This window comes from Serinus canaria, chromosome 1, assembly GCF_022539315.1.
Source record: "Serinus canaria isolate serCan28SL12 chromosome 1, serCan2020, whole genome shotgun sequence".
Classification (NCBI taxonomy): domain Eukaryota; kingdom Metazoa; phylum Chordata; class Aves; order Passeriformes; family Fringillidae; genus Serinus; species Serinus canaria.
This window is the reverse complement of record NC_066313.1, coordinates 72,347,074-72,369,413: the sequence shown is the minus strand read 5'-3', so window position 1 is coordinate 72,369,413 and position 22,340 is coordinate 72,347,074. Positions and strand designations below refer to the sequence as shown.

The 22,340-nt window shown below is 36.4% G+C and overlaps 1 protein-coding gene across 1 annotated transcript in view; it reads right to left on the bottom strand.

Moving 5' to 3' along the window:
* Window positions 1–22,340, bottom strand: part of GPC5 (glypican 5) — a 574,301-nt gene that overhangs the window by 377,630 nt on the left and 174,331 nt on the right. The window contains exon 7 of the mRNA XM_050976550.1: window positions 5,636–5,756. Within this exon, the coding sequence (XP_050832507.1) occupies window positions 5,636–5,756 (121 nt within the window). The remainder of the gene's footprint in view (window positions 1–5,635; window positions 5,757–22,340) is intronic.

Sequence of the window (22,340 nt, the reverse complement as noted above, 5' to 3'; positions counted from 1 at the left end):
ATAATGAGTACTTCAGTTAGTTTCAATATCCACCTAAGTAGCTAGAAAAGGCTGTTTTATTTTCTCTGCTACTGCTCTCTTCAAAAACTGGATAAGAATTGACAGTATCTCCCTGCTGTATCAACAAATATGTTTTCTCACTGTGCACTGTGCAAAGATTTATAAGAAATGCAAGAAAAAAAATAACATTGAATCAAAGGTTAAGGTTTTTTTTTTCTTTTTTAATTAGCCCATTATTAAGAGCTTTATACAAATTTGAACAACAAAAAATTTCAGAAAGCCCTGTGCAATGTATACTCTTTTCATTTCAGCATAAATCCTATTTAAAAAAGATACTTCACAAAAATAATCATTTGTTCTAAATAAACAGGACTTTGATTAGCCCTTAATAACTCTGGTAATCTAGTTAGTGAAAAACAGAGTAAGCTGGAGAAGCTATTAGTAGTATTTTAATTAAATTACTGATCAGAAGGACTATGTGGCTGGTGACTGTTTTTCTCAATTTACCTCCTAAGCATCCCAGCAGTGGGAGAAGCATCAGCTAAAATGCATACCCTCCCAACTACGTTTTTTTCCTGCCTTCTACCTGTAAACAATATGTACGTTTGAGTTTACACATAATTTTCCAAGAAATACAGTCATCTCAGAATGTTCATGTAACTTTTAGTGTTTGACTTACAAATACAGAAAGGCCACCTTTGTGAGCAACAAAAAGGGTTTATACCTTCACTATCATCACAAAACTGTGAAGAAAACCTTTTCACTCCCAAGAAATACAAAAGCAACAGCAATCCTGCACTCTTTTGTGTACTTTTGAGGCTGGAAGTTGAAGTACACTTTAAAGGGAGGAGTATGAATCTCAGAAAATAATTTCCCACCTAATCTCTAACTGCTTAATGTTTTTACAGGAATTCTGCCAATATTTTACATGCAGTGGTAATAGTCAAGCACTTAACATATTGTTGGCACCAGCCAGCAGTCAGAGGCAGCTCTCCACAGAGAGGATAAAAGACTGGAACAGCTCGCAAAACAAATATGAAATAGACTTCTCTGTCAATTAGGAATATCCTGATATCCCTAGATCACTAGTACTCTACTATCATGCCAAGCCAAAACAAGAATTTCTTCAGGAGTTTTCTTTCAAAAAGACAGTAGCATTGTATTCCTTCCAGAAAGAAATAATAATTTAAAAAAGAGGCAGTGACAACAAATCTCTGGGGAAAAAAATTAACCCAATCAACATACTGAGCTATTCTTTACCTGCAGATTTGTTCTAACTTTACATGAAACCAAAAAGTGTAAAAAAAACCCCAATAAAAACAAAATCTAAGGCAAAATTAACATTTAGATATGCATTTGTAATATGAAATACAAAACAAACTCATGAGGAAGTCTTTCCTACAGCAAAAAAAAAAAAATAGGCAGTTTAGGAGCAAACACAGCTGAAAGCAATTCTACTACCAGTGAATGTTGAATGGCTGCTGCATAAAGTGCACGGAAAGTTTGCTTCCCACTTACCCATTATTGAAAGGTACAAACTGCAGGTTACACTATACCAACAAAAAGCATTTAAGAGAAGAAAGGGAAAGAAAAGTTTAGAAAGTGAGTCTCCAATAACATGTTACTGAAGAGTGAGTCAAACTAGGTATCTTTCTAATGCTGTACTCTTGAGAAATCCTTCATTCCAAGAGAAAGAATTGTGTTTCAGCCATTAAAAAAGTAATCAAAATGTCTAATTTGTGACATATATACAGCTGTTGGCACTAGTTTAAGAGGAAAGGGGGTTTTAACAATCATAACAGGTGGTTATCATAACACTAGAGTAAGTAGGCACAATTGCAAGTGCCACACCTTGTGTATGAATAATTTCAAAACATGGTTTTGGATTGATGAGGATTCAAGTAACATATTCCACCCCAATTTCCAATTCATACTTGAACAGCTCTTACAAAAACACATATTAACTTGACTCTGCTTTAAAGAATGCAGATGGAAAATTTAGCTGTCACCATGCCAAATCAGTGTCAAAACAAAGTCTCATCTCACTATTTTTGCAGCCTTTTTGAGTCAGGTAAATGGGCAAATGGGAGCATGGTGAAACAGAGCATTCACCATGCAATAATAATGACAAGTAGTAAAGGAAAAATTAGACTGTCATCAGCATTTAATGTCATATGAAGTAATGGCATTTACTCAATTAAGGAATGTAAGTATCAATTCCATCAGGGACAGTTTGCAGCCCTTTCTGGAGAAGGTAAATATTATTTTATGCATATCAGCTAGCACTCTAGTGGTATAGCAGTGCAAGGTGGGATCTTCTCCAAATGCATTCAGACATGCCTTTTACTGCACTGAGAAACTGGAAATCATTTATCTTGAGAGAAGCATTTAAATTTCCAGTATAGTCACTAATGGTAGGTGCCTCTGGAGATCTCCAGAGAGAGATTTGGTCTGCCTAATTTAGACAGGCAGACATAGGAGTATCTTCTGCCATGGTAAGATTTCCTAACGTGAGGAAGACTTTATTTAACCTGTAAATACAAGCTACAAGTAGTGCCTATTACTTCCAAAGGCAGTATTTGTTTGAGATTCTTTTAGAAAAGAAGAAACACACTGGAAAGGCCAAGGTCCAATTGCCTGCAATCACAGCTCCAAAATATCATACTTACTTCATAACCTTAGTATTTGTACTTGCAGGAATGATGAATTAATTACAGTTTTAAATTATTGGGGAAGAAAGGAAAATAATTCCCATTACTATTTACACTGTATGAAATTGACTTTGCTTATCTTGATTACCTGTTAGAGAGATAGTTGCAGACTGCAGTACATAAAATGATATGCACTGAACCCATAATTTGCCTGCCATGAAGATAAATGAATGAGAAGGGTCCATCATTTAAAACTCTCAAAAGTACCAGTCTGTACCAGTAAAGAGTTCTACAGAAGAAGGTGACTTTTTCAAGCCATATTCAGCACTGACTGGTTCATATCAGTTCCTCTAATTTCACTTTGTTGTTGTGAATACAAACCTGCAGAGTCCAGGGCAGAGATTACAGGCATTGGAGTCCAACAGAATCAAAAACTTCTATTGATTTTTTGGTAAATCCACTATTTACAGAAAAAGAAGGATTACTGTGAGCCTCTCACAAAAGAGAACTGCCCAGAAACCACAGCCTGCTGAAAAGAGATATTGTCACTTATGCAGTCAGGGGTTGATTTCAGGGGTTTAGAGTTTTTAACAGGAAACAACCTGGAAAATACAGTTTAAACATTGGATATTTACGTATTTTAAAGCAAATTCTTTGCCTGAGATTTTTATGCCTTTGTATAACCAACAGGAAAAAATGGAGGAGATGCTAAGAAATCCATCTGTTTCTGTATGCAGGACAGAATGGTCTTGATTTGTTTTCCTAAGATAACATTAAATGTGATCAGAAAAGGATCTCAAAAATATCTGCCCTTTTGCTATTTTCAGCCTAAAGATGAATTAAAGTATATAGCCTGTAAATTTTAGAAATTACTGGTTTTGGAAAACTTCACCAATATGTTTTACTCCTACTAAATTAGCTATTTAAAATGTTGAAGTTCAGAAATACAGCTTGGATAGTTTGTTAGGTTTAAGTATAACTCTGTCTCTGAGGCATCACCACAATCCATTAAGCTCCCCTTATTTTCTGCCCCATTGTAAAGTTTAGTATGTGATTCATGTTTTTTCAAATCACACAGGACAAAAAAATGGTGATCTTTTGTATTTGAATCTCTAATTTACACTCCTCATCTTCTTTTCCCAAGCAGTAATGGTGAAGAAGAAAGCTTTTTTCAGCTTCTTCAGCTGGGGAAAAGCAGTTATATGTCAGGTCTCTAAGGATTTTGATGCTCTCTTTATCCCTTGACCCTATTTTCATACTCAGAGCTACAAGGAAAGAAACAATCCCACAGAAGGAAAATATACTTGGAGGCTGGTAAGCATTTCAGTATGTAAATTGTATGCCCTCTTCCCCAAGATCCACTCAAGTCTTTAGGGACAAGGGCAAGTAAGCTCTCAAAATGAAATACTTTATAATGGAAATATTCTATTCCAGTCTTTTAGGTACTCACTCAAGGAGAAAACAGCACAACTTCAAGTCTCTAGAGGAAACCAACACAATAAACTATATGGAGCAGTTTTAATATAAAAGGAGGAAAGCACTTCTTATAGATGGAACTTACCAAGTAATATTTAGAAAGTTTATCTTTGTATAGTATTTTGTAGTTATTAATTAAACCACAGCATCTCTTGTAGTGAAAATTGCATTGATTTTTCCCACCACTGTAGATGGCATTTTAATAAAGAAGAGAGACAAAAGCATGATGCTGAAGCTGGAGGGATAAAAAAGATATTTCTTTTAAGAAGGAAAGAATAATGATTTTCTTTGAACTTCAAATCTAATGCCACTTCTCCCTGAAAACAACACTACTGATGGAAAAGAAATTTTTTTCTGTTTTTTCACTTTTTTCTATTTCAGCATTCTTTGTTTTGTTGTCAGAGGAGAGTTATTGCTCACAATTAGAGATGTAAGAACCAAGAGGCTTTACCGTGAAACTATCAGTAATATTTCAACTCCAGAAACCATGTGGAAAGCTGTACTTAAATGCTGTCAAGAAGATGTAAAAACAGAATGAAAGTAAGTCCTCAGATGGATATAAATGCACTAGGCAAGGAGAAGACATTTAATATCTTTAATTCTCTTGTTTGGGAAATGGGGTAGAGAAGGGAAGTTGAGACAATAACAGTGAGAAGCTTCATGGCTTCCCTAAGTCGCCTCTCCTTTTACCAGTGCAGAGAAAAGGACACTGGGTTAAATGGGCCACTGACAAAAAATGCCTGTAGAACTTTTCTGGTCACTAAGCCTTCAGATCAGAGTGAAAACTTGTGTTTTTAAACTGAAATACAGAGCTTTTTTTTTTTTTTTTTGTCTTTTTGTCGGAAAAATAACTGTTGTCTTGGACAGAATTACGTTTCTGTCCTCTAGTTCTGGCTATCTGTGCATATAAATGTGGCATGTGACCAGAGATACCTGTTATCCTGTAAACCTACTGCAATAATATAACTGTACAGAACCACATTGGAATTGACTTCCTTGTAAGCCTTCAGTTTAGCAATTCACAGATATGCACAGCAGGTGACTAACACCAACTCATTTAGCAGGCATGTGAGTTTCATTCAAACTTCCTAGGTTTTCTATCTGCCATCTAAACAAATACAAGTTAAGAAAGAACTCTCTGTTAAGATTTAACAGAGAGGGAAGAAGGAAATTAGGTCTTATTGTTATGTAAACATATGCATCCACTTAATATCCCTAAATCACCCTGTTGGTGCTTCTGTATGCTCACTGCAATGCCCAGTTGTGGTACTTGCAGGTACAGATGGCCCAGCTATCAGAGCCTCACTTCCCACACTTATCTACCATATGCAAGCCTTTTAACTAAATAATTTTTAATAACTGAAGTGAGGCACTGAGCAACTCGTGTTTTGCTGTGGATGTGCACTCAGCAGAAACTTGAATTAACCTTTATGGTGCAGTAAATGAATACTTTCATTACTAGAGTGGTAGTTAGAACTATACTGTATCCATAGGAAAAAGCTCCTTACCTGAATAACATGTTTCAGCTTGTCAATAATTTGACTTATTACAGGATCTGTTCCTTTCACTTTTACTTCTGGATTTGCAGACTGAGCTTTGATTCCACTGCCAACCACTCGGTGCGTATAGCTAGTTTAATACAGAAACACACATAAAAATGGTTTAGTAACTTACTCTACTCTCAGACAGTCATCTTCTGGTTTGTATTATCTCTCATGGCACCAGCATACCTCTTTAAGGAGATGCATTAGTTTTGTGCATGTTTTTCACAAAAAGGAAATACAACAAAATATAATTACTACATTCCACAGAGTTCTGTTATTTATTAGCATTTTAAGTTTAATGCAAACTTTAACAAGGAAAGTTATCTACATTTTGTAGCATGAAACATTCAGCCCTGTGCATGTCTCTTTGTGTGTGTGTAAAAAGACTGTAGTCCATTTTGGCTTTGCTGAATACAATGACATGATGATTGCCTTAATGTGTGACATTTAAAGGTCTTAAAACAAACTCTAGATTCCATACACGCTGTATGCTCAGAAATAAACCTGAAGATTTTTAGTGTTTTTGTGAGTGCATGCACAGAGAGAATATTTATTGAAAGATAACAGCCACATTGTGCATTAATTATTTAGCAATACATAAATTATATAAGTAAGAGTTGGCCAAAATGAACTTGATACGTAGATATATAAAAAGAAGTAAAAAACCAGATATAAGCTGATTCAAAAAAGAACTGCTTGAGTAAGTAGAACATTGTTTATAATATATCAAAATTCAAAATACAGTAAATAAACTAACCACCGAGCAGGATTCTGTAGCTTATTAAGAAGCAATTCTTCATTCAACTTACTACATTATATGTAATACTCAAGTTATGCAAGAAAAAATGAATATCTACCTTCTCATCACAGATACTGTACATTATGCAAATACTCTCCATATGCTATATTTTTTGAGTGTACTCTATAAGAGGATAGCTCTGTAGCTCTCTGTCTCAAAAGTATTTTGCCAGCTGTTATGCTGTAAGGAAAATAAAGGAAATAACCTTATCAGAGTAAAGAAATATCTAATTCCTGCCAGTTAGATCCACATATAAGCACAGACAACACTGCATATTCATATTTTGCAGAATTTGTTTTATGGAAAACATTATAGGTCCTCTTAGCTCTGCAGAAAAGCTTGCATATATGCTAAACAATGAATGCAGTTCAGTAAAACAAGGTTGCCACATAACAACAATATTTTGTCCTTGATCTTTACTTCAATTTCACCCTAAATGAGATTTAGTATATTCCTGAATAAATGAATGGCTCATATTCTTGAAAAGGTGTTACTTTGATTTACAGCAGACAGCTTTTTGTGCTGCCTTGTAGCAATGGAGCCATTTGCCAGCTTGAAGTGATGGGGAAAAGCTTTGTGTGGACAAAATCCACAGTCTGCCTGCTAGTCTTGGGCTATTGTGTAATGCAGTAATTTGGGCTGGGTCAACAAACCTTCTGGTAATTCTAAATGTGAAAAAACTAAACACAAAAACCTTCCAAAAATTTCTTTGGCAGTCGTTTGTATGAAACAAAATATATAAATAAAGAAAGAATTAATTGCAGCTGAACAATGCTGCAGTGAGCAGAAAAAACAACTGGTTTAACTCAACCTACTAGTTTAATGCAACACCAAAATTTCTCTTCACACTATAACACTATAAAAAAATCTTGAAGGTTATGTCTATTCTTTTAATCCAGTGGTCTTGTTCTGTTTCACAGCATGCAAAATCTGTGTTCTCACTTTCTGTCACTCAGAATTTTTCAATTAACACCTTTTTTTCAAATGCTGCAAACCCAACTATTGCACATTTTCCTGTGAACTGCATAACTGTGAAAAAGAATACCCTTTCTCTTTTTTTAATTCAATGATACTCATTTCTCTAACCATGCAAGAAAAATATATCATGCAGAAGCTGAAAGTTCCCTAGACTACAATTTTATTAGTTTTACTCATTTGAGAATTATTTGGCAATGACTTATTCAAGACTGACTATCATTTCTTTTTCAGCTATTTCTACAATGAAATCAGAGGTCTTGCACAGCTGGTATTTGCTGTAGGACTGACTCCCTTCTTCCACATGAGAGAAAGCAGCTGGGAAAGTAATGCTGTCTTGAGAGTGGACCTGATATTAGGAGTTTCAATCATGTTCTCCAGCTTCTTCAGAGTCAACATTCCCTAAATTCCTCTTCACCTTTCATCAGTTGAGAGTGGGGAAGGGTGAGAAGCTGAAGCAGAGGTAACATGCATTGAAACAGTGACAACCAGCACACTAGTGCTTGATAACACCACATCTTTAAGTCTATTTGCTTTAAACAAATATTTGGATCAATAGGTACTGGTAGTAACAACCTTGGTATTACTTTTTCTTATTTTCCTGAGCTGTTTAGCATATTTCTGCCTTCCTTTCCCACTACTAATTCTTCTCTCACCAACAGCTGGCATGATCCTTTCTGGAGCTTACAGAATTAATTTGTTATTTTCCCTGCTTTCTGCTGCCTGCAGGCTCCTTATCCTTCATTTTCTAACAGAACACTACACCTTTCCCCCTAAAGCCTTGCCAAATATACTGCCTACCCCCAAATTCTTCAAACCTTGCTCTGTGAAAACTGACACATTTCATCCCATTCTCCTGATATTTTTTTCTGTTACAGGCTCCAGAAGATCCCAGTTAACATACAAGTTTATGTCAATAGAGAAAATACCAATCCTTATATACCAACACTTTGGAACCAGTAATGGTGTAATCATTACATGTTCCAAAGTTTTATGGTTCATCAAATTTACTAGATATTTACCACATTCCCACCTTAACTCTTAAAGGAGTTGATATTTCTCTCCTTTAAAAAATCCTTATACTTTTGAAGTGATGCATTTTAATTCAAGCTTTGAGAAGATTTTACTCCCTTTAGAGTTTTTAATTTTGTATTCCAAGACTTTAGTCTTGAAATTGATCCTCCAGGTTCTGGATGTGATTTCTCCCACAGGAACATACCAGAAGTAACCATCACGTATGGAAAATGAAGAGCTGGATTTCAAAAACTAAGAGCCATTTAAATGGAATTCGATTTGGGAGAATATTTTGTCCAAAATATATTTGGTTTGCTTGGCAAAAGCAAAGCCCAGGGGTGGCTGCAGGAGTGGCTGCTGGGACAGACACCAGAAGCTTTCCCCAGAGCAGAGCCAATGCCAGCCAGCTCCAAGACAGACCTACTGCTGACCAAGCCCAAGCATGTCAGTGACGGTGGTAGAACTCCTGTGACAAAAGATTTAAAATGGAGAAAAAACTGCTGAGCAAGAGGAGGTGGATGAGACAAACTGAGACCATGAGAGAAACAGCCCTGTAGACCCACATGGAGAGAAGTCTGTGCTGGAGCAGGTTTGCTGGGAGGTGACCCTTGGAAGAACCCACACTGGGAGGAGCCTGTTCCTGATGTACTCCACCCTGTGGAAAAACCCACACTGGAGCAGCTGGTGAAGAACTGCAGGCTGTAAAAAAGATGCAAGTTAGAGAAGTTCATGGACAACTGACTCCCACGGGATGGACTCCGTGCTGGAGCAGGGAAAGAGTGTGAGGAGGAAGAAGTGGTAGAGACAGTGTGTAATGAATGTTCAAATGTAAGCACACTCAATGTATTGAAGTAAATGAATGTATAAGTTTGCATTTTTCTTGTTATTGGAAATCCTAACCCGTATTAAATTTGCTTTCATTTTAAGGTGATCCAGCTTTGACCAATTGACACCAAAAGCTCTCAATTAACTTTGAGTTTGTTGTAATTATATGCTCTGACAAATCGTAAGGCAGACTGAAAACCTTTTTTCTTTCTTTGGATATAATAAGGCATTGACAAAACCTTATGAAATATTGCTTTATTGATTCTTATCATAAAAGTAAGATTATGAAAGTCAACATACTTTTGTTTAATCCACTCTTTGTCTGCTTGAAATGGTATCTTTTGCCTACAAAAATTATAAATTACTCATAAGTTGTTTCATACTCCACGTAATTGTGTTTAATTAACAAATGTCTAAAAATCTAACATCTTCAAGTATTCTAATGTAAATTAAATGATCTGTCGAAGCTAAACAGGCTATTGGGAATCTGAGCATGGTACACAAAACTTCATCCCTGTAGGCTCACATTTACATGCAAAATTTGTTTCCCTTTATTTGGGTAGGGGATAAAAATCTCAGACTCTTGGTTTGAGACTCCATTCATTTTGAAGTTTTAATATGGCATTAATCACTTTCTGTTTCTCTAACTCCTAATGCACAAGTAATGGGAAAAATATTTTAAGAATCCCCACAGAGGTAGTCTGACTTAAGCAAGTCTTGCTCAGATTTGAATCCTGGGGAAAAAAAGATGACAAATTTCTTGCTAGAGAAATAATAGACCCGCCATCTGTGCTCATTTCTGTACAAGCATGGTAATGTATCACATCACTTTAATAGACAGACTTGGTCCCCAAGTACTATTCATTTTCATCAGCATTAGGGAAAAAACCCAAGAACTAATATATTTGTATTCTATAAACATGTTTTAAAGTGATTAATTACAAGGTGCCCATTTTCTGAGCTCAATATATGAATATTCATATAAGTTACCTATTACTCTCTGTTGTACTTATGAATACAATTGGTTGGGTTTACTTTTGATTCTCTCAAGATCTCTGATAAAAGAGAAAATCATGCTTTATTTGCTATCACAAATTTCTTGGTACATGTAGTTGGAAAACCTATAGAAGCAATAAATACATCAATTCTTGTATGATTCAGCCATTTTGGATGTGGTGCTTCAGGAAGATCTGAAGCACCACATCCAATATCTGGATATTCCTCCAGCACAAAATAATCTGTATTATCTTGTGATGACAACTAATACATCACGTTTATGGTCAACTGTTGCAGTGTGTTTTCCTTGTTTGACAGGTTGCTGCTTAATTTGTGTTTTTTGTTCACTGTTTGATCTGTTGGTTCTGTAATTCCCCTGTATTGTTCTCCCCCTGCCTTTGGAGAGGCACAGGCGCCTCATTTTGTATCTTGTCTTTCTAAACTTAGACCTGCTCCCTTACTGTTATTCAGTTCAGTTAAGTGTCAATCTCTTTGTTTGCCACCCAGCCACTCCCTACCTAGGTTGATCCCCAGTCTTCCCAGTTGTCAATCCCTCTTGTCCCTTCCTCCCCCAGAGTGTCAATCCTCCTTTGAACCTGCCCTCTCTTCTGGAAAACTCCCTGTCTATCCTGTGTCTTTTAGCACCCTATTGGTTTACCCAAGTTAGGTTCCTCCCTATTGCTCCTTTATTGGTTTAAGTGTAAAATGTCCTGCCTTCAACCCCTCCCCAACCATACCCCTATTGGCTCGTTACCCTAAGACCCCTCCTTCTGAGTGAAGTTATAAAAGCTCTTGTTTGCCTCAAGTCTTTGTTTTGGGGTCTTGGTGTCTTGAGATCTTGGGTCCTCACCATGGGTAAATAAAGCCATCCCTGCTTTACCCCCAAGACCCGTGCTGCTGCCTTTTGTTCCTGCGCCGAACCACTGCTGGGAGCTGGGATTTGCAGAGGAGCTTGCGAGGGGGATCTGTCGCGCCCCCGTTGTTGTCGTCGCCTGGCGACTAATTATCGCCCCAGCAGTCAACAACTGATTATGATTTCCTTTTCAAACTACTTTTAGGCACTATGACCATGTTTCAAGTGGGAGATTAAAGTACGGAAAGGTGTACTATGACAGAAAAGTTATTGTCCAGAACATCCCTAAGTGCACTGGCAGTCAAGCCTCTCCCTGAGAGACCTGGTGATATTCTACACTTTAGCAAGTTTAGCTGGTCACTCCATCCTGATGTATCTCTTTCAACTACCACCACCACCACTTGTCACAGCTTTCTTCTGGTCACCAGTGGTGTTCCTCAGGAATCAGTGCTGGGGTCCATCCTGTTGAACACCATTATCAATGGCTTGGAGAAGCAGCTCAAATACAGCCTCAGTCAGTTCACAGATGGCACCAAATTAGGTGGGAGTGTTGATCTGCTGGAAGGTAGGAAGGCTCCACAGAGAGATCTGGAAAGATTCAAACAATGGGCTGAGGACAATGGCATGAGGTTCAGCCAGGCCAAGAACTGAGTCCTGCACCTGGTTCACAGCAACCTCATGCAGCACCACAGGCTCAAGGAAGCGTGGCTTGAGAGCTGATCAGCAGAAAGGAACTTGGGGGTGCTGGCTGATGCACAGCTGAGCATGAGCCAGCATGTGCACAGGTGGCCAAGCACTGTCTGTCCTCTGCGTTGGTGAGGCCTCACCTCAAATCCTGTGTTCAGTTTTGGGTGGTCATGTCAAAAAGGACATTGAGGCAGTGGAACAGGTCCCAAAAAGGGCAACAAAGCTTATGAAGGGTCTGGAAAACTGTCCTATAAGGAGCTGCTGGGGAAACTGTGCTTGTTTAGTCTGGAGGAGACTTGGAGGGAACCTCATTGCTCTCTACAACTACCTGAAAGGACGCTGCAGTGAGAGTTTCTTCTGCCATGTCTCAAGTGAAAGAGCAAATGGCCTTAAGATGGAACAAGAGAAGTTGAGATTAGATATAAAAAAAGTCCAAATCACTGAAAGAGTGGTTGGCATTGGAATAAGTTGCCCAGGGGGTTGGTAGAGTCATCACCTTTGGAAGTGTTTGAGAGGAGTCTGGCGGATATGGTTTATGGTGATAATGCTGCTAGTTTGATGGTGGGACTAGATGATCTTAAAAGTCTCTTCCAACCTTGATTATGATTCTGTGTGATTCTTGTGCTTTTCAGTGCTTGGGACAATTGCCACTATCAAGAGCTACTCAGGAAGCTCTGCATTAAGTTGTCAAGTTACAGGGTCATGAAATTGAGACGACTGTTCTGGTTGTGAAAGGCTTCCAGTGGGCTACACTGCCTTACCCCTGAAATGCTGGTGGGTGTCAGGTCGTCACACAGCTGTGGGGCATTCAGTGGGGCCAGAGCTGATGCAGCTGTACAAAGACACTGCCTGACAAAGCTTGTTTTGTTAATCACTTTGTGGCAATAGAATTCTCATCTTCATTTGTGATATTTCATCTCTAATGAGATCTTACTGCAGCAGAGTAATCTTCATGACAGTAAAGAGAAAACAACCACCAACTCCTCATCTGCTAACAATGGAAAAGTCTCTCTCCATCCACCTAATTTTCTGCGTCTGAAACCCAATTTGGTGTAAATGATGCAATGCTGGCTTTCATCTGCTTGAAGTAAGCAGTGAAATGCTAGAGAACTCTTTTTAAAGTGTTTGCTTCTACTGGGTTCTTTGGGAAGATCCAGATGATGAGAATATATGCTCAGGAGACCAAACAACCTTTAAAATAGTACACTTATTTACCTTTCCTGTTTTCACATCCTTTAACTGCCATTAATACAGTAACCAAGCTGCAACTTCTGCAGAATGTTCTCTCCTTTGTGAAATGGATTTTCTTATTTGTACCCTCTAGTTTTTAAAAGCAAGCCTTCATGTACTGGCCTTGTTAAGGGATTTGTTTTGTTCAGCTTCTCACATTAATTGAATTCTAAATTACTTCAGAACTTAGCTTGTTGGCACTTACAAGTTTTGAGCAAGCACCTGTATTTATATAGTCTCACTGTGCTTAAGAATGGTAAAATACCACAGCGTTCCCACTACATTTTATTTCAGACATGGGGTGTGATTTTTAATAACTCAGCTTGCTCACTTTATGATTGCTGATAATTACTGGTTTACACCTGCTATTGTTAGCATCTTCATCATGGCTGGGCATTTCAAAATTCTGGGTATTTGAGAAATTATTAAGTACCTGAATACAAGTAAAAAATAAACATATGCAGCAACAAATGAGTAAGAGTGCTCAGTGGTGTAAATTTTAATTAGCAAAGATGAACAAATCAAAGAATCACTGCAATAATAAAAACTACTTGGAACTTAGACATATGGTGTCTATTTTTAGTCTTACATACTTTTTAAGAGTAGATTTGTAAAAATTAATTTCAGAAAGTTTGTAAAAAGTCTCTTACACCTAGGTATCAGAGACAGTATTTGTAGTAATCCTAGAAGAGATCCCATTTCCCCTGGACATTTTCAATATATTTTAATTGATAAAAATTTCAGTAAAATAAAATATAAAATAAAATGTATTTGAATTTTTAATGAGGTTTTTTTTTCAGACCTGCAATTTAGTATACGTTAAAAAAACCCAGAATGTATATACACTTGTTAAACATGAAGAGTGGAAAAAAATGGAGTAAAGTTGTACCACTGTTTGTGCTTCAGAAAAAAACGTGTTCCTGCATTATTTATGCTAAAACATGTATTTAAAAAGATAGGTATATAATTTTTATCATTGACCAGACCTGCCTTGTTAAAGGAAAACAAAAAATAGCAGATCAGCCTTAAGACTTTTCTACATTTGAAGACTAAGTGACATGTTTTTGAAATAATGTTTTTAAAACAGATATTCCATTTAAACAGAGCTATTTGAAACTGGGTTCACATGAATAAAACAAATAACACTGAAGTATGTAATAAAGCATTATAGAGTTTTTCAGAGTATTTATTTCAATTAATCTCCAAGTGTGGCCCAGTCCTGTTTTTTATTTTGTACAGTACAAAATCTTTTATCATCAATAATTTCCATTATGTTCTAATCCTACAAAACATTTTTGCCAACATTCCATCACAGCCTTTGTTTGAGTCCTAAAATTTTTGAGAGGATTCTGTGTGTGGTTGTAAGCCAGTTAGTCAAAGTTTTAATTTTGGCTGTGGCTTCTAAAAATTAGTTCTTAATAGGCCTTAAGAAGTACTAATGATGTCCCAAAGGCCTCCTTAGGCAGACAGGTCTCCCTCTAGACTCCCAAAAGCATCAACTGGTCTCCAGCTGCTATGCATGGAACATGTATTTAGAAGGATTGTTTAACTATGCATCTGAAAACCTCTGCAGGATGTGTGTCTGTTAAGTCAGACTATCCTTTTATGCAAATAATGTAACTTCTATTAAAAGCTAAATTTTCCTCAGAAGAAAAAATGCTGTAACCTACAAATTGAAAATTCATTTTTTTAAAGCTTTCTTCTACCACAGCAAATTTTATGCTGTTTCAAAAATTCCAGAACTTTTGAAGAATTCTCACTGGAAAGATGCCATTGAAATTTGTCTCCTTGTCAATTAATGATAATCATAGTAATAGTTATCTATCTGTACCTATCCCTGCAGTATGTTGCTATTTTCTGGACAGAGACACTATTCTTATATGTGATGCAAAATGAATGCCCCAAAAACCATGGGAAAACATGTCTGCAGTGCACCTAAAAAAATAAATGTGTTCTAGTAATTGCAAGGTCTGTCAAAGAGAAAAGAAGAGCTTTGAGACAGATATTTCATATAAACTAGGTGCCTTTGGGTAAGTCACATGTTTAAATTGAGAAAATAAATTCTTATTACATTAGAAAATAACTAAACAGCAGACATATGCAAGTGCACTAAATCTATATAAATGAGGACAACAGGATCTCCTTCTTCTTGTAGCTTTCTGGAAATCCTCTAACAACAGTAATAATTCTACTGTACCTTCATTTAATGAAGCAAGGAAATGAGAGATATTAATTACCATAAACAAGCACATAAATGTTTACAGCAAATAGCTGGCAAAACAAAAGGAATTACCTTGGAAAAACAATTCAAGCAACTTGGAAATACAAACCTGTCAAGCCTAATTAGTGTAAAATTGAGAAGCCTGCTTCCCCTGTAGGATACGGAAACATTTCTGCTTGGAAATTACAAAAGGGTCATGCAACTATGGCATTATGTAGAACATCAAACCCTGAAGACAGAAGTATGACATGCCATATTTTGTCCAACATAATGCTTCAGTGCAGAGACCAAAGGGTCCTCCAGGGACCTGGAATGCACCTGATAATTTTGGGACTGATACTTGACATAGCCAATACTTATCTCTCAGCCTCATAAGAAGTACACCGCTGAAAATGATATCAAAAGTGCACTTTTACAATCTGTTCTTTGTTATTGAATGGTTTGGGGTCTTTTCTGAGGTAATTTCTGGAAAATTAGCCCAAAATGAGAGTAAAGTTCTGGTGAAGGACTATTAGATAATTAACTTGAATATGATTATTGAAAAAAGAAAAAAGGTCATTCAGCAAATAAAGGTCATATGAAGGAATCAACCTAAGTCACTGTGCAATGCTAAGAGTGAAGTGCTATTTCAGCAAAATCACTGACATGAGCCACTCAATAGATTTTCTTGTTTATTCTAAAGAATTAAATCCAATCTGAAAAAGCTGATACTGTCCTTCTCCGTTGTCCAAGTACACCCAGAGTAAGAAAAATATTGGTGAATTATTAATAAATCAGTGTAAGTGGCCAATCCATCTCTGTGGCTTTAGACTCCTTCTGTCTTCCTAATTTATCTAAATGTGTATGAATGAAGATGATGCACACTAGGACTCATGACTCGTACACAACAGATGACACTTTTTATCTTGAATGTTTTTGAAACCTATGTGCCTCATAGTAACTGGGAGGGGAACGGTGTACGGGAGAGGGTAGGTTGTTTGTTGTTTTGATTTTGTTGGTTTGGGGGCTTTTTTCCCCCAGATAAAACACTTCAGTCTAATCTGTTCCCATTTTCAATACTACCAAGTTTTGGAGAATATAGCATTTTCCTCAGGAGATTCCCGAGGATGTAATTGCCTCTTCATTCAAACAGTTTTACACTTACTCAAGTGCACTGACATCATACACATCTGTGTGGAAGGAAAATCTGGATGACTCCACAGTCTGGATTTGAGAAAATTTTTCTCAGCAGCTAGAAGTTTGTTCAGGAGTAAACCTGTAAATTTTTTTCATTTCACAGCTTTATTATTCACAGCACCTTTGCTGGAAGCATTTGCATTCCCTGATTTGCAAGCTACCTGCATTGCCTGTTCTCAGAGCACCGTGAATAGCTCCTATTTGAAGAACAAATACAGAGTTATGTATCAGAAGTTCTACAGCTTGCTGCATTTTATTAAATAATAGAAACAAGCATTACACTATAATGCCAGATATGTGATAGTGTTACTTAATCTTCATGGGAAATTAAGCATTTTGCACAATGCCATATTTTAGCAATTACAGTAAAGTAACTTTTCATTTCATACTAATGCTTAACTAACCTTATAGTAAAGACAAGTACATTTGCCTTAACCTTTGATGCTTTTTACCCTCCATGAGAGCCATGATGGATATTTTTTAAAGTATTTCAGGACAGGTCACGAAGAATATGGACTTTAAATAAAGTTTTACTCAAATATAGTGGCACATGCATGAAGAACGTCAGTTTCAGAAGCCATTAGTAACAGAGTAATGAGCTGAACTTCTGTTCCCAGTAACAAACTTCTGGAGAAGGCTGAAGGATATTCTGGAAAGTCACTATGCAGTTATATGGACTGGCCTATTAAGACTTGTGTCCTTCATTTCCAATTCTGTTGGACAAAATTATATCAGTAGCACAAAAGCATGTTTTAGATGCTTTACATTTTTAGTATCTAACAGAATAGGAATAATGTAAACACTATACACAAAGCATATAATGGCACAGGGGACATGAGCAGGGATAAAAACACGTTCAAGGATCTTTCAGGGTTTGCCACAACATTTCAGCCCAACAGTTCTTGCATTCATGTGTCATATGGAGCCTTCTTTTAATGCTTCTTTAAAAAGATGAACTCGCTCTTTATCTTTTGTGAGCACAATCAACAAACAGATGAGCTAAGAAAGCTGACATAGATAATGTTAAAGTGTTTAAAGACAGGCATTGTATTGGAGGTTTAAGAGCTTTAATAAACTTTTGGGTTTCCCTTTCTTCCCAACCACCCCTTCGTGTGTCTTTTTACAAATTATACTTATCACATTCAGTTATTGCTTTCTTTTAGATAGAAATGAGTGGATGTAAATACATTTTTTTTCTCTTCAGTGGGAAAAGGTTCATAGGACCCTAGTGGTAAAAATATTTTAACTAAATTTTACGAAGATCATATTTCCAGGTCCTTGGTTAAGTTTTGTTGTCATATGAATCACAGTAATTGTTCTTAGTTTGGCTCCATTGTGACTCCTATTCAATCAAATCTTAACAAAATACAGCCTTTAGACAAATGCCACAAATTTTTACCCTGAGAATGCTCCCCATAAGAACAAGAAATATTACAAAATAATTAGCAACTGTACTCCACCTACTTATTTTAGCTATTGAAAAATTAGGCCTCTACTGCCTAAGCATCTACTTCCCACAGAGTATGGAAAAAGAAAGAAAAAAGAAGGCCCTCCTTCTTTTGGGAAATAAAGCAATAGTGTAGGATGAAATGATTAGTTGTCCTCTCCATTGGATATGCCTCCTAGACAACCAGTCTAGACACAATACTGAACTTTTAAATAACTAAACTCAAATTAGATTGCCTTACCCTTGGGGTACTGCTTTCTGAAGTGGTAAGCTTCCTAAAGCAAGCTTATTATTCTCTCTGTTTTTCAGTTTTCCATTCTAAAGTCATTAGAATTCTTACCAACTTGCACCATGGAAAGCTCTATGAGAAGGCAAGAGCTAAACATGATATGTCCAGCTATTTCATTAATGGGAACTGTATACCTAAGCATCAATAAAATGTCAAAGAACTTGACATTTTTTCCAGGAACACACAGTTCAGTGCATTCTAGAAAACAGGACGGATAATGACAAGATTTTTCTTCCCTTTTGTTTCTAAAGAAGCTGAAAGTATTTAATTTACTGAAATATTCAGCAGTACCAGAAAAATTGAAAGACAAAACTTATAAAAAACTAATATAGATTGTAATGAAATGCTGGAAGCAAGGAAAAGAAGGGTTCCACTTTCTTCCTTTGGGATCAAAAGGAGAAGAATTTTATCATCTATTATAAGTTTGAAAGCTCTGTGTGACTGCTTAGTATGCAGTCTGAAGAGGGAATCAATCTAGATAAGGCTATTCTCAGAGATTTGATTTTTAACTTCACTTGTGATATTGCCTTGGTTACAGAAATTAATGTCAAGTAGGCAACAAGGGGTTCAAGGATAATGTAAGTCAAGCAGGCTCTCTTCTGTATGGGAAACGCTGTCAAAGGAAGACAAGAAAGGGCAGTCAAAGTGTTGCCAAGAAACATTCTTCAGGACAACAGTACCCTACAGCAAATATTTCATGTCTGAAAATACTAAATGGACCTTGTGTTGCAAAAATATATTCAGTTTCTCTGTATAGTTATGTATTTGTAGGCATGCATACGTACAGCCATCTCATTTCTGCTATGATCTACATGCTAAGCCAAACTCAAGTATCCCTATTCTGCATCATGAAATGGTCAGAAAGTTTATGAAAAAATGGCTGGATTTTAAAAGCATTGTAACAGTGAGGAATTTCACTGAGAGATAAAAACATACTTCCGTATCATGGGACTTGAGAAAGTTGGGTTTCACTTGTGTCTCCACATATTCCTGATTTAACAGTGAACAGGCAACTGGAAACTAGGTCTTCCACACTACTAGAGTGTTACAGTGACATTTCAGTCATAAGTTTTAAGTCGTTGGCTGATGTCAGGAAAACCACAGACTAAATTCTTATGCAAAATCTCTAAACGGAGAGAAAACAGCTTTTAAAAAGGATTCACAATAACTAGCACAGTAACAGAAATTAACATGTTTCTGAGCTAAACATTATTTCATGTTTACCAATACACACAAATTTCAAGTCACCTTAAAATATTTCTCTTCAGTGGGTTGCTTCTTATTAATTCTATCAATTCCATGGAGTTTACTTCATTGTCAACTGATAGGATTAAACATAATGACTCAAATGATTGATGTGCCTCAGATTTACTTCATGCTGTAACACAAGAAAGAGCTGGTAACAGGAAATTCTCCTCTCTGTTGACAGAGTGTCAGTCACATCAGTAGGCCATTCACCTATAGACTAATTATATCAGAGACAATAAGGACTGTGGCTTGTTTTAAATAGTTGGGGAGGAAATGAAGGGAGATAAAAGTTCCCATATCTTTACATAAAAGTACACAGCCTTTCTTTTACAGTTCCTGGACAAAATGATGAAATGTGCATGACACCATGAACTAAGAAATCTATCTAATTCCTAGCAAGCCATCCTGATCATTAGACTAGAGGCCTGGTCATTACTGAAATTTTTTTTTCAACTCGTGAATCTCAAATTTATTCCATATAACCTAAAGAAATATAAGTGGTACAGACTAAGAACTGTGTTTTTGATGTCTGCAATGGCCTGTACCCCAATGGATTTTGAGATGAGCAGCAGCCCTGAACCCTCAGTCATACCCTGGCAGTATGTTTCTAACTGCTGATTTAAAGGAAGCAGGAAACTGCCAAGTTTTTTTTTGTTTTGTTTTGGTGTTTTGTTTTGATTTGGGGCTTGGTATTTTCTAATGCATCCTAATCCATTACACATGCTCTGATAACACTTAACAGATTGATTATTGCATATAAACCAGCCAAATCCTTTGAAATGTGAAGCCCAAAGAGGTTGGTGCTTGAGCTGGAATTCAGCTGTTCCACACCCTTATTCCTGGAACAGGCATTTAATAGCCAGGGATTAAACAAAACTTGGCAAGCAGTTTAAAGAGGAAGTGCCATATAAAGGCAAGCAATAAATATATGGAGCAACATGAATAGCCATGCAAACTTCTGATGTGAAGGGGGCTGTGCTTTTTTTTAGTATAATTCAGTGCCACTGATAATTATCTCCCCTCTCTGGGAGCTAAAAATATTGTGTAAGTAGCCCTTAGTATCAACATCTGAAGTCCATTCTTCAGACTGCAGGGTTTCCTCCCCAGATTTTATACTTTCCTCAGGAGACTGTAGTCTGTCAGTAAAAACCTGTTGGAAAAAAAGTACTTTGACCATTAAAAAATATTCATTTACAAATGATTTTTTTTTTCCTTTCTCCTTAAGCACCCTCCCTATTGGACAAATCAGGCCTCCCTAAGGTCTGGAATAGGTTTGGGAAAAGTTGTGGACTTGCCATTTGGGATTCAATGCTGGCAGTCTCATACTGTTGTATTGTTGTGTTGCTGTAAACACTCTAACACAGCTTGGAAACAGCAATTTCACTTGAACTGCTGAGCTCAAAACACAATCACACAAAATTCTAATATGCCCAATATTATGAAAAATATAGTAATATAGTCTATTACTTCAACTTTTTTGGCCTCTTCCTACTAATTTTGAGTAAGCATTAGGATGTACTTTTCATTAGAATACATCTTTTCCACCAATATAGATGGAACAAAGTGGAAGTCAAGTCAAGAAAAAAAACTTGGGTCAAAGTATTCAGAACACATCCCAGAAATACTCATTATTCAGGTCATTGATCTTACTATTGTGTTTTCAGATTAGGACTGAGTCACCAAATAACACTGAATATTCTTTTTTTTCAACTGGCAGCATTCACAGAAAGCAGTAATAATGCAAACTATATTCTCTGACTTAATCAAGGCACAATGTTATGCTCTTCATTCAAAGGAATTTTCAGTTTAAGGTCCTGAACTTTTAATGAGTCAATTCAAAGAGGTCTCTGTCCAGGCAGATAGTGAAAATGCAGACCTCAACTGCAAACTGGATTATTTTTTGTAATATCACTGTTTTGTACACCTTAGAAAAATACTGAAATAGAAAGGTGCCATGTTTTTTGCTGGTTTTTGCTTGTTTGTTTAGTTTTGGTTTTTTATTTACTGGAGTGCTTTTAAAACATGGCAGCAATATTATAAGCCAGAAGACATTACAAGAACTTCCTAAACAGCCTCCAATATTATCAAATGAGTGTGTTGCTCACCACAACAGGCAAGTGCATATCTTGCCCTGGGACCCCCCAATTTTCTTTTGTCTTACATGAATTTTGGCAAGTGTCATCCAAGTGTGTGAATTCAGAACCCTTGCTCAGAGTAAGAAACAGAGTCCTTTAGACATTCTGCTATAGATCTACCAGCTCAACTGTTTCTAAAAGTTTTATCAACACTGGAGGCAAGTAGGGTGGTTGTTATCAGTGACTTTGAACACTCTAATTCCCTTTGACAAAGTCTGAAAACTAAACATACCATTAAAAGATTATTTTGAAGAAAGAGATTGAAAAGAAGTCAGATTAAAGCACAAAAATTAGTTTACATTTTTCAGTTCTCAAGATGCGACAAGTATTCCACTACTTCTCTGGAATTTCATTAGTTTCTTTAAAATAAATAAATAAATAAATAAAACTACTGGTTAGTGCACCATGGGAATGAAGTTTGATTTTTTTCCTCTGAAGGAACTTACTTGTATAATTTTAAAACTCATATGAGTTGACAGAAATCTGGATATCAACAGAAGCTTATTTGTTCCTAGAGAAAAAGGGATATTAATTGCATCAATTCTTCACCAAATATTCAGGTAAAAATTAGCTGTTCAATATAATTTAGATTTATGGCCAATTCTCAGGAATGGTTAAATTAATTTTTTTTAATTGATATAATATACTCAAACCCTGGGAAAATAATTTTTTTTAAATATCAATATTTTTAAATGTTTCTCATCTGTAATATTAATATAACTATTTTTAAATAATTTCTAAATATATTTGAACTAAATTCTATACTGAATTTCA